This window comes from Fragaria vesca, linkage group LG2, assembly GCF_000184155.1.
Source record: "Fragaria vesca subsp. vesca linkage group LG2, FraVesHawaii_1.0, whole genome shotgun sequence".
Lineage (NCBI taxonomy): Eukaryota > Viridiplantae > Streptophyta > Magnoliopsida > Rosales > Rosaceae > Fragaria > Fragaria vesca.
Genome location: NC_020492.1, coordinates 28,217,404 through 28,228,255, shown reverse-complemented (window position 1 = coordinate 28,228,255; position 10,852 = coordinate 28,217,404). Strand labels below are relative to the sequence as shown.

General features: G+C 37.1%; 2 protein-coding genes across 3 annotated transcripts; both read left to right on the top strand.

Annotated features, from left to right (window-relative positions):
• Window positions 1-1,727: 1,727 nt before the first annotated feature.
• On the top strand, window positions 1,728-2,914 carry LOC101299057. Its single transcript, XM_004291596.1, has 4 exons — window positions 1,728-1,797; window positions 1,920-2,046; window positions 2,172-2,249; window positions 2,554-2,914. The coding sequence occupies exons 1-4, from the start codon at window positions 1,771-1,773 to the stop codon at window positions 2,703-2,705; spliced, it is 384 nt and encodes a 127-aa protein (XP_004291644.1). The 5' UTR covers window positions 1,728-1,770; the 3' UTR covers window positions 2,706-2,914.
• Window positions 2,915-7,322: 4,408 nt separating this feature from the next.
• On the top strand, window positions 7,323-9,049 carry LOC101298572. 2 transcript variants are annotated; one of them, XM_004291595.1, is made up of 6 exons: window positions 7,345-7,482; window positions 7,614-7,788; window positions 8,192-8,260; window positions 8,388-8,483; window positions 8,596-8,733; window positions 8,833-9,049. In XM_004291595.1, exons 1-6 carry the CDS (start codon window positions 7,474-7,476, stop codon window positions 8,877-8,879), a joined length of 534 nt encoding a protein of 177 aa, XP_004291643.1. In that variant the 5' UTR covers window positions 7,345-7,473; the 3' UTR covers window positions 8,880-9,049. The 2 variants fall into 2 exon arrangements, with proteins under 2 accessions (XP_004291642.1, XP_004291643.1); XM_004291594.1 differs by having other exon boundaries at window positions 7,323-7,482; window positions 8,596-8,940.
• Window positions 9,050-10,852: the final 1,803 nt, after the last annotated feature.

Here is a 10,852-nt window from a genome sequence, read left to right as displayed (position 1 = left end):
GGAAAGGGAGATACTGTATTGAAGTTATTAACCCCAGTACAAGTTTACTGGGGGCAAGTAAACTACACTGAGTTTACTAGGGGTCTAATGTAATTTGTTTATTAGGGTAAGAACGGATATATGTTGTGTATAATTGGCATGAAATTGAAAGAGAGATACTGTATTGAATTTTACTGACCCCTGGTAGAAGTTTATTGAGGGGCAGTAAACTTCTACTAGGTTCACTAGGGGCCAATAAAATTGTTTATTAGGGAAAGAATTGGTTTATTGGCCCCTGAAATTGAAAGGGAGTTATTTTTTGCAAGTTTACTAATCCCCAGTAGAAGTTTACTGAGAGGCAGTAAACTTTATTTTTTCTATATGCAGTTTATAAATGCAAGTTTTTACTACTTATATGCAGGATGAGAAGAAGTTCAAGACATTTAGTTGTGACTTCTAAAACCTGCGGTGGTGGTGGTGGAGGTGGTATTTGGGGTGGTCGGAGTGAGTGGATAAAAAACATGCGGTGGCGTTTTTATTTATTTTTTTAATTTTTTTCAGCCTTTAGCGACGAAATTCAACTATTCCGTCTCCTAAGTGGATAATTTTTTTTATTATAAAATAAAATCCGTCGCCTAAGTGTTTAGGAGACAAAAGTATTCCGTCTCTTAAGAACCACTTAAGAGACGGAATTTTAGGTTCTGTCGCCTAAGTGTCTACCTCACCACACTTAGGCGACGGATCTTAACCGACGGACGTTTTGTCTCCTAAGTATTTAGGAGACGAAATCTGTCACTTAGGAGACGAAATAATTCCGTCTCCTAAGTGCTTTTTTCCAGTAGTGCCCCCTGATTGGCCTTTAAAAAACACAGCCTCACAATTTAGCATCCCCAATTCCAAACGCAAACTCTGCTCATATAAGCCTTATCATGCACCTTGGTCTCACTCAAGAACACAAAAGTCGGCTTCTTCTCCCGAACGACGCGACACAGAGCCTGCACCGCAACGTCGTTATTAATTCCTCGGCAATTCCAAGCCAAAATCTCCATCTCAGAAGCAAAGAAAGTGCCAAAAACCCTAACCCTAGCAGACCGCTAGAGAGAGTTTTTCTTTTAGTTCGACCGAAACAAATGTTATTATCAGAGGATATATGGGAGTTTTACAACTGGAAGATAGGTCGATTTAGTCAAGTTAATTAAGTTAAGTTCAGGTACAAGATCGATACTTAAACAAGTGTAGATTGATAAATTTTTTTTAAAGGATGTAGATTGATAATTTTATTAGTGAAGTTCTAACTAAAGTGGGGTTTGCATGCAACCTTAATTGATTACAAGCTCGACATTCATGATTGACCTACACATAACGACAGAACATAATCGCCATCCCAATATGTGGGAAATTTCTTGCTGTTACGATATTATGCTCAATCTTTGTGGTATAAGACAATCAATTTATTGATTCTTAATACCATTTTTCCACAAACCACAAGCTGAGGCTGTTAGAATAATGAACAATCTCTTTCATCCAGCAACAAGTACCTAACACCCGGCCAGATATATCTATTATTTTGGCAGCTGACGTATCCCTATATGAGAAGCGTGCATGGCAAGCAACAGAAGTGTTAGTCCCTGGACTTCCATATAATATTTCAGCTAAATTTCCAGTTAATTACTAATGTATTTCCTGGGCCTAGCTTCCCATGTTCTTGCATTGCATATATATCTAGTACGCAGTCTTGGGGGACTGAGAAATCCAAAGTGAATCTGAGACTCTCAGTAAAGAAACTAATTAATGGACGAGCCAAATCCGATGGCTTATGTAAGATTGATGGACCGATCTCTATGTTTTCCTCTTAATTATGTATATGTATTAATTAAATGTTTATGGCGATTTATAAGTTATCTATATGTGCTAATTACAATTTCCTTGGATTAATACAGCAGACACCGAACAGAAGCGAGCAGGAGTTGAGGTTCAGGAGTAGAGTCGATAAAAACCAGATGGATGTGTTGATTCGTATCCGGGGATCTCCTTCCCAGCTGCAGCAATTGTTTCAAGTCTCACCAGGTAGTAGTTAGATCTACGGTTAACACTGCAAAATGATGCTTCAAGTGTTATTTTTCAGTCGAAGTCGTGGTCCGTTCTTCTAATCTACAGTTCAAAAATATATTTTTGGCGATGAGCTTATGCAGGGGGTTATGATGGAACAGCAAGATCAATGGAAGGAAACAATTGCTCATACTGTGAACCTGACTATTCTAGAAGCTCAGGTATCATTCTTTTTCGATCTAGCTAGACATCCGATAGATAATTTACTACTTTCAAAAGTAAAACTCGTCGGACGAGCTAGAGGAAACTATTTGTTGGTCTTTTTCTCTTTTTTTTGGCAATAGAACTTTCATCAAGAAAAAACCTAAGCAAAGAACAACAGAGTGAACCATACATGCAGCGTCATACAAAAGAGAGGATAGACCGGACCATCAAAAAGCAAGATTTCTAGTTGCTTGCTCAAATTTTTTAGATTGATCAGTCTCTTGAGATTTTTATCAAATTTTTTGTGTGACTCTGTTAAAGGGGCACGCTTGCAAGAACTACAAAGCGAATCAAAGGATCCAAAGATCAGAAAAGCACACCAAAAGCAGTCTGGTGGTGGTTGTTGCATAATCTTCTCTCCTTTAGTAAAGCTTGTGGAATGCTTATCCTTTGTGTTAAGTTGCTGCTTTTAACTTGATGAAGAGTGACAAATAAAGAATCTGCATGTACATGCATAAGAAGTCGTAGCTCTTCAAGTGAGTAGGGACTTTCAAGTTTCGACATTCTAAGAGCTACAAACAGGAAATTATGTTATAGACTAAGGTGTGATACATCATGTGGCCTGGTACTCTCTTGTATATTCTCTGTCGCAATGTAAATCTTCTTTATTTTCCATGTATTATGAGAATGATGTTGTGCTATTATTTTTAATCTGCACGTCACTCTTTTCGAATGTCTTTTCTAATAATGTCTTGTGAGATTTGAACCCTTAATGCAAACGTACGTACAACTCACAAACATTAACTTAATAGTTTTGTGTCTTAATTAGCTAAAATCTATGGTAATTAAACTATACAGATTACAACGTACACCTACAAAAGTATTAAGCACAACAAACTAGCTAGCAGTTCACAATGAGTCGGCCATATTAGCTTCAAGGATACGGTGTCACCTATTCTCAAGTCTCAACTTGAGGATGAATGTACGTTACTTATAAACCTAGAATCATTAATGGATAAGCAAAGAAAAAATGTATATGAAATATCTTAATTACTAACTTACATAACCAGCTTTTTATGAATTGACTGCATTTCAATAAATATTAATGATGCATTCTGTTATTGGTTTTTGTTATATGACAGATGTTAGTTTAATTTCTTGAAAGATATTTGAAGGCAAGAACGTTAACGCGCTATACTATAGATGATTAGATGATTGATACGTACAGACGGTACAGTCCTGTAAAGTTCCTGTTAGGTTTCTTGGATGACAATGCATTGTGGAAAAATCGAAGCGCACTAATATATATAACTGATGAAGTCGTTAGTGATGATAACTACCTCTTAACTCAAGTGCGACGTGAATGTAATATAAAGAAGTTACAAGATTTTCATTCATGATTCACCTATACGTACATAACGACAGCATAATCATCAGATATTGGAAATTTCTTGGTGATCAATAATCATAAGATCACGACAATGTATTGTTGGTTACCATTTTCGATTCCTTCCTAGAAACCACAAGTTGAGGCTGTTAAAATAATCTTCAATCTTTCTCATCCATCATCATCAAATACCTAACACCCAGAGATATATATTATAGTGGCAGCAGTTGATTATGTATCCCTATCAGAGACGCTTACATTCATACAGTGTTGGACTTCATATAATATTTCAGCTAAATTTCCAGTTCATTACCAAATGCACTTCTCGAGAGCCTATAGCTTTCCCATCATCATCATGCATTGCGTATATAAAGTAAGCATGCAGTATTTTCGAACTAAGAAATCAAATCTGAATTGGTCTCGATCAGCTCGTAAAGAAAACTAATGAACCAGCCAAAACCGATAATGGCTTATGTAAGTTCATCCACGTAGACATCGATTGAAAGACCGGTCTCTGGGTTTCAGTTGTTTTCGATTTACTATATTTAACTGTGTTAATGGTGAGAGACGATTAATGGGTTATCTATATTTCTTGTTTCAACACAGCAGAGATCGAACAGAGGCAAGCAGGAGTGGAGGGGCGGGATGAGTGTCGATAGAAACCAGATGGATGTGTCGATCCAAATCAGGGGCTCTCCTAGCCAGCTCCTCGAATTGTTTCAAGGTTCACCAGGTAGTTACATCTATCTAGACTTCATACTGCAAAATCATGCATACTTGGAACACTCTTCTGTTTCAAAGACCTTTGATATGACAATGCTCGTTTGAACCTTAAACCCTAAGGTCTTAGACTTTCTTTACCCATGTTTTTGTTCTTCTCATTGTTTCTTTTAAGTACCAAACTCAGATATAACCGACTTCTTTTTTGGCCGTTGAGCTTATGCAGGGGGCCATTATGGAACAGCAAGATCAATTAGAGGAAACTATTCTAGTAACTCAGGTATTTTTAATCGGAGTTTGTTCATATAATATAAATTTTGTACCAACCGCTAATTTGGAATTGCCATTCTTAAAAGTCACCGGATTATTGCTTCGATCAACCTATATACACCTATAGTATAGCAACTTTGAAGGAACCACAGTGAAAGCTTAGCTAGACGTCCAACACAGACTTGATCTTTTAAAAGTTAATTTCTGGTACTTAAACTGAAGTTTTCGTACACTTGGAGAAATTTAAAAAAAAAAAAAGAAGTTAGCGGATATATGATGATAATTATGATAATTAAACATACAATCTAGTCCGAAGGAGTGGTGGTTATATGTTACGCAACTCATTACGATGTTCTGGAACTCATGCTAATAGCTGATCGATCAGCCATTATCGGTTGTAGGGAAGGAAGGAACAAGAAAATTAAAACAAGACGAAGAGTTTTAATCATAAGAGTTTGAGTTTCCGATATGTTGAGTGAGCTGCTCCATTCAAGCAGCAAACCTGGACTACAACAGACATGAAATCTACTGCATTAATGTAGTTGCATTACTTACCTTTGTATCATCTTTCATACATAGCTCTTAATTAGCTCTACTATTGTATTACCTTTCACACTTTGATGGGCTCTGATACCATGTCAAGAATAGGTGTGTAGTATAATTCCCAGATGCATTCTTCTCCAAATTAGGGAATATTTATAGTAGTACAAAGAAGAATGCATCTGGATATAAACCTATTCTCCTTTTTCTGCATTGATTTGGTCTCTTTTTCAGAAGAAAAAAAAAATGGTTTTCTTTTTCACTTGGACTGTAATACTCAGTTTAGGAATACTTGTTTCCGTAAGCCTGCATCCTAATTTTTGTATTAACTACGTACCAAGATTAACATAGTCTTTAATTTCAGTACTTTCAACAACAATAAAAGAAAGTCTTTAATTTCATCAAAGAAACATTATAATTTTTCTCAACATGATCATCAGTCTCTTGTGATTTTGATTTACTTGGTTTGTGATTGTGTTTTAGGGGTGCAATTGCGAGAGCTAAAAAGCGAATCAAGGGACGCAAAGATCAGAAAGGCACAGCAAAAGCAGTGCTGTGGTGGCTGTTGCATAATCTTTTCTCCATTGGTAAAGCTAGTGCTATGCTTATCCGGGGTGTTAAGTTGCTGCTTGTAACTCTTTAAAAGAGTCAAATAAGTGAGCTATATTTACATAAGAACTTATATGTATAGCTCTTCAAGACAGCTAGAGAAACTTAAAGGAAAAAATGCTACTTTGTGAGCGAGTATTAATGTATGATTTGGTATCAGAATTATGTACGTATGAAGCGCGCAGAATCCATGATCATTGAACTAAGAAATTACAACGCCTATAAATAAGTTTAGCATAACGAGCTAGTTTACAATTGAAGACACGACCGGCCGTATATATTGGAAGATTTATTCAATAAGTGGAAGTCTCAACCAAGAATACCTTCGATGTCCACACACTCATTACAGTATGATTAATCACTTGCATAAGTTGCTATAGGGATCAAATGTAAGTATATATGAACACCCTACCTTGTCAATGGAGTTTAGTCAGTTTACTCACACACACATCAAAGAATAACTCATCCAAATTATAGAAATTAAAGTAGATGAAGCGAAATTAAGAAGATGGAGAAGAAGCCTGACCCGCAAATGCATCAGAGAATACATTATCAAAAGCATGCATAAAATTAATAGAAGTTGATGAATTAAGTTCGAGTGGGAAATGGAGGGAGAACTGGGAAAGTTCGCGGCTAGCAATAGTGGTCGGGATTATAACCGAGCCCCGCAATTTGGCTTACTCACAACAACACATAAAAGAATACATGCATCATCAAAATGGAAGTATAATGAAGAGATGGGAGATCGTCAAATTAATGCAGAAAGAACTAGGAAAGGTCACGACGCCCAATAGTGCTAAGGATTAAAACATGTTCCCAAAATGATGAGGATTACTCGCAAGACGTCAAATATATGATATGCATCTTGAAGAGCATAGAAAATAATGGAAGTAGATGAAGGGAGAACTTGGCAGGGCCGCGACTGGCAACAGTGCTAATGCCACCCAAGGTTACCCGCACGGTGGCTTTGATGGTTGCTGATGATGATGCTTCCTTGAAGTTTTGTTGAAGGAACCTAGCTTGTAGAATTGATGAGAGAGAGAGAGGTCTTCCCGTTAAGATAGGTCGACTCTCTGTTATCTCTTCGACACCATAACAAAATATCTAATTGAAAAAAAGGGCATTTGTCTTCTTATGACTGGCTTGGGTCAGCTAGAGCAGATGAGGTTTGGTCTGCCCAAACGAGAAATTCTTCCATAAGGCAGGCGCGTCACGTGACCGTACATTCCGGCCAATCATTACATATTTATATGAGTGTTTTAATATTCATCATAATTAAACATGGGTCGTTTTGGAGGACAAAACAATAAATATAGAGACATTATTGCCTAGGTGTACTACGTGGCTTATGTGTTTGCCCTACCTAAATAATTTTTTTTGCCAAGTTCCTTCTTTTTTGTCTACACGCATAGAGGTTAATTTGGGACCGTTGATTTATTCTTCTTCTAACCAACTTCCATGAAAATGTATTAAAGTCAATATTCCGGGGAAAAATTCAAAGTGATTTAGATTGATGAACTACAATATATAAGTGAAGAATCTTTGTTGTGATATATGCGTTGTATATACGTGTTTGTTTGTATATATGTACAAGCTATCCCCTTCTAGTGAAAAGACTTTCTTTTAGTCTCTCCTCTGTCTCTCTCTCTCTCTATTAAAAGTCTAAAGTCTTCATATCAAGTAACAAGAAACCAACCCGGCGTCTGAGACTGACAATGAGCGAGGTGAGTTCTCACGGCTCTAACGAATAGATCTCTATGTGTTCTAGTCTTTTTATTTTCATGATCTATCTAATTAACATGCGTGTGTGATTATAAATGAATTTTGTGCGTGGTTCCTTTTGGGGTTGATGCAGAGGAAGCACACATCTGAGCAGAAGAGCCGCAGGAGTGGCGGCAATCATGTCAAGACAGACCAGATTAAGGTGACCCTCCGTCACACTGATGGAGCTGGTGCAAGTAAAAGGACGACGGAGGTGCAAGTAAAAGGCACTCCTCGTCAGGTTGTCGACCTTGCCCACGGCTTAAGAGGTAATTGATCAATTCTATACTTTGTAGCCATATAAACATAAGTTTAATTGGTTGTATTATTTTCTCTTCAGCTAGACTAGAAATGAGTTCAAATTGGATATCCCTTTTCTTTAATTACGTTCATGTGTTTGATCTTTGATTGTAGAGAAGGAAGAAACAATCTACTGACTTTAAACATCGCCAGCAGTAGTCTAGCTGCTAGTGAATAAGTTTAACATCAAATGATTTGAACAATTAACATCAAGTAATCATAATTATGATCAGTCCGTACCTGTATTCTCTGTATTCATTTTAGAATCCATCAAATAAGAAAACAACATAGAAAAAAGTCAGCGCAATTCCAGATTTGAAATCTTCTTCATCTTCTTTCTTTTTTCTTCCTTTGATGGTTGAACTTTTGCAGAACGAAGAACTACAACAAGCTCCAGCGGAGGATCATCAAATCTTCGACTTACCCACAAGTCATCAAAGGGTAATTAAGCCATGAACATCTAGTTGATATTTGTTCTCACTTTCATAAGCCATCATGAATTGCCTATATATGGAGTAAAATTTATGTAAAAGGCCAGAATACAGAAACATTATCTTTTTTTTTGCAGAGCATGCAACAAGCTCATCAGTCGTTAGACGCGATCGTGAACCACGAAGCTCTCGGGAGACGCATTCAAGGATTCAAGCTCCCCCAAATTCCCAAGGTACGGCCTGGAACCGTAGCCTGCCTTGTTTTATCTATGCTTGTCTTTCTTTCCATTTTCTTTTCCTCATTTTGTTGGAATTCTTATATATTTCTGTTTCGATGTTCTGTAGTTGTTGTTCGAACACGAACCTATTCAACCACAGCTGTGAAGTCATATGGATCAAGAAGTTATGAGAGCCATCAGACTTCCCATCAAGCTTCTTACTACTCATCAACTTGTCCAGCAAAATATCCAAGTTACTATCAAAGTAAAGCTTCTTCATTAAGTTTTTTTTTTTCCTTTCAAAAACATAATTAAGTTTATATAGATATAACCTTATTTAGTTATCTGGTGTTGTTTTATATAGAGGTGGAATCAAGGGATGTAGTTATCAGAAGCGCACGCCACAAATGAATATGCGGTTTGGTTAAGGCGTTCCTGTCAAGCCTGTTAAGTTGCGTTCCTGTCAAGCCTGTTAAGTTACGTTCCTGCCAATAAAACTTTCGCAATTGCTGGAAAATGTCAACAAATGTGTGTTATGTGTATGTATGGTATATAAATGTCCACGGAAAGTTATAGACAATCGAATTTCGTGAGACTTACAAAAGTAAAATTTATTTCTGAATTCTGACATTGTTATATGTAATGAGAAATAATGGAAGTTCTCTTTTTATTACACATTATTATTTGTTATCATTTTACTACATAATTCAAGTCTATTTTGTTGTGAGAAAAAAAAAAAAAAAAAAGTCTTATGTATTAATGTATCTCATAGCGTGATCAAGAGAACTTCATGTGTGCTCCTAAATATTCCACCAAAAGTTCTAAGGCCGCTGCAGCTATTGCGCACAGCCAAAACCCTAAACCTACTGCCGCTCCAAATCTTGATCTCTGCTTTTCCATGGCCTTTAGTCTACCAAAACTCAACCTCTCCACTCCATCGAATGTATACACCAAACCAGTCATCCTCTGCTGCATCATTGATGCAAAACTCAAACAAGTCCTTTGCGTCTTCCTCCTCAATGCAAACAGCTTCCGTTGATGAGGTGACAAAATCCTTTGTTGCATCCCTGGCGCTTGCCAAGTCGAAGGTTGTGAACCTCTCCCATCGCATCACGACGACCAAGAAAGGAGTTGCGCAAACTTTTCTAGATTGCGAAAACCCTCAACTCTGAACCCCTTAGCCTGGTGGACCTCAAACGCTTTTGTGGTAGGGTTTGGGTTCTTGACCAAAAGTTTCAGATCCAAGAACGTCCGATGTCATAGGTTTTGACCTCATCAAAGATCGAAACAAAGTTCTGAGAGGTGGTCTGTAGTCCAACAGGGGCCAATGGTGATTCAAACATATGATATAGGCTAGGGTTAAATCAATCAAGACCATCACCATGGACTTAATTTGAAGCTTTTTAGATGTGTAACTAACGCGCAATGTAGCACGACCGTTAAAGAAAGGGGAAGTAATTGGACCCCAAGTATCGTACCGCGAGGATTAAAGGGCTAACCATAATCCTTAAGTAATCGGCAATAAGTCACTAATGCAAACAAAGAAACAAAAGAAAAGAAAATAAAGAAAAATGTTGCTCTAAGGCACCAAGCCTTAGCAATGCTCGGCCTCTGTTTGCACCAAAGCCTAATCAATACTAATGCTTAGTGATGACTATTTACAATGAGTCGAAATTTTAAAATTGTGATTGGAATTTTTAAGTGAAAAATAATAAAAACTAAAATGACAATGACAAATAAAAATAAAGGAGATAAAATAGAGGGATTTGAGTGCTAGGGATCACTCTAACAATTTCAATGCAACGAACAAATTTCAAGCCAATAAACATATCTTCATGAGTACCAAATCCCGTACTTAATGCCGGTCAAGGCCACTAAGCCGAACTTTCTCAAGGGTATTCACATTTCCGATTAAGACAAACATGAACTCTCTAGAGTACCTTATCAAGGGCTACTAAAACATGAACCAAGGGTGAAGAGTTCTAGAAGTTAGGGATTTAAGCATGCAATAGCTACTACCTAAAATGTCACGATTACATAGTTCCGTACCTAATGCCAGTTAAGGCCACTAAATCAATTTCTCCTATTTGGTATCCACTCTTTCGATCAAGACAAGAATAAACTCTCTAATCACAATTATCATGCCTTGTTAGGGCCACAACAATAGGACTAAAGGCGAAGAGTACAAGAGAATAGAAACATAGCAATCATTAATTCCCGATTAAGCAACTACTTGACACACCACACTAATTACAAGAAGCTAGTGAACAAAAGAACCACCAATTGTAACACACATCACAAATCTTAACACATAACAAAAAGAGTGGTCCATTCCCCAAATTCATGCATCAAGAATCAATAAGCATAGTAATTAGAGTGCACCC

Coding starts and splice junctions, on each gene's coding strand:
- LOC101299057 (XM_004291596.1), top strand. CDS start 1,771: ATGGACGAGCCAAATCCGATGGCTTAT. Junction 1,798..1,919: donor AGCCAAATCCGATGGCTTAT/GTAAGATTGATG, acceptor GGATTAATACAG/CAGACACCGAACAGAAGCGA. Junction 2,250..2,553: donor TGACTATTCTAGAAGCTCAG/GTATCATTCTTT, acceptor ACTCTGTTAAAG/GGGCACGCTTGCAAGAACTA.
- LOC101298572 (XM_004291594.1), top strand. Junction 8,261..8,387: donor TACCCACAAGTCATCAAAGG/GTAATTAAGCCA, acceptor TTTTTTTTGCAG/AGCATGCAACAAGCTCATCA. Junction 8,484..8,595: donor AGCTCCCCCAAATTCCCAAG/GTACGGCCTGGA, acceptor GATGTTCTGTAG/TTGTTGTTCGAACACGAACC.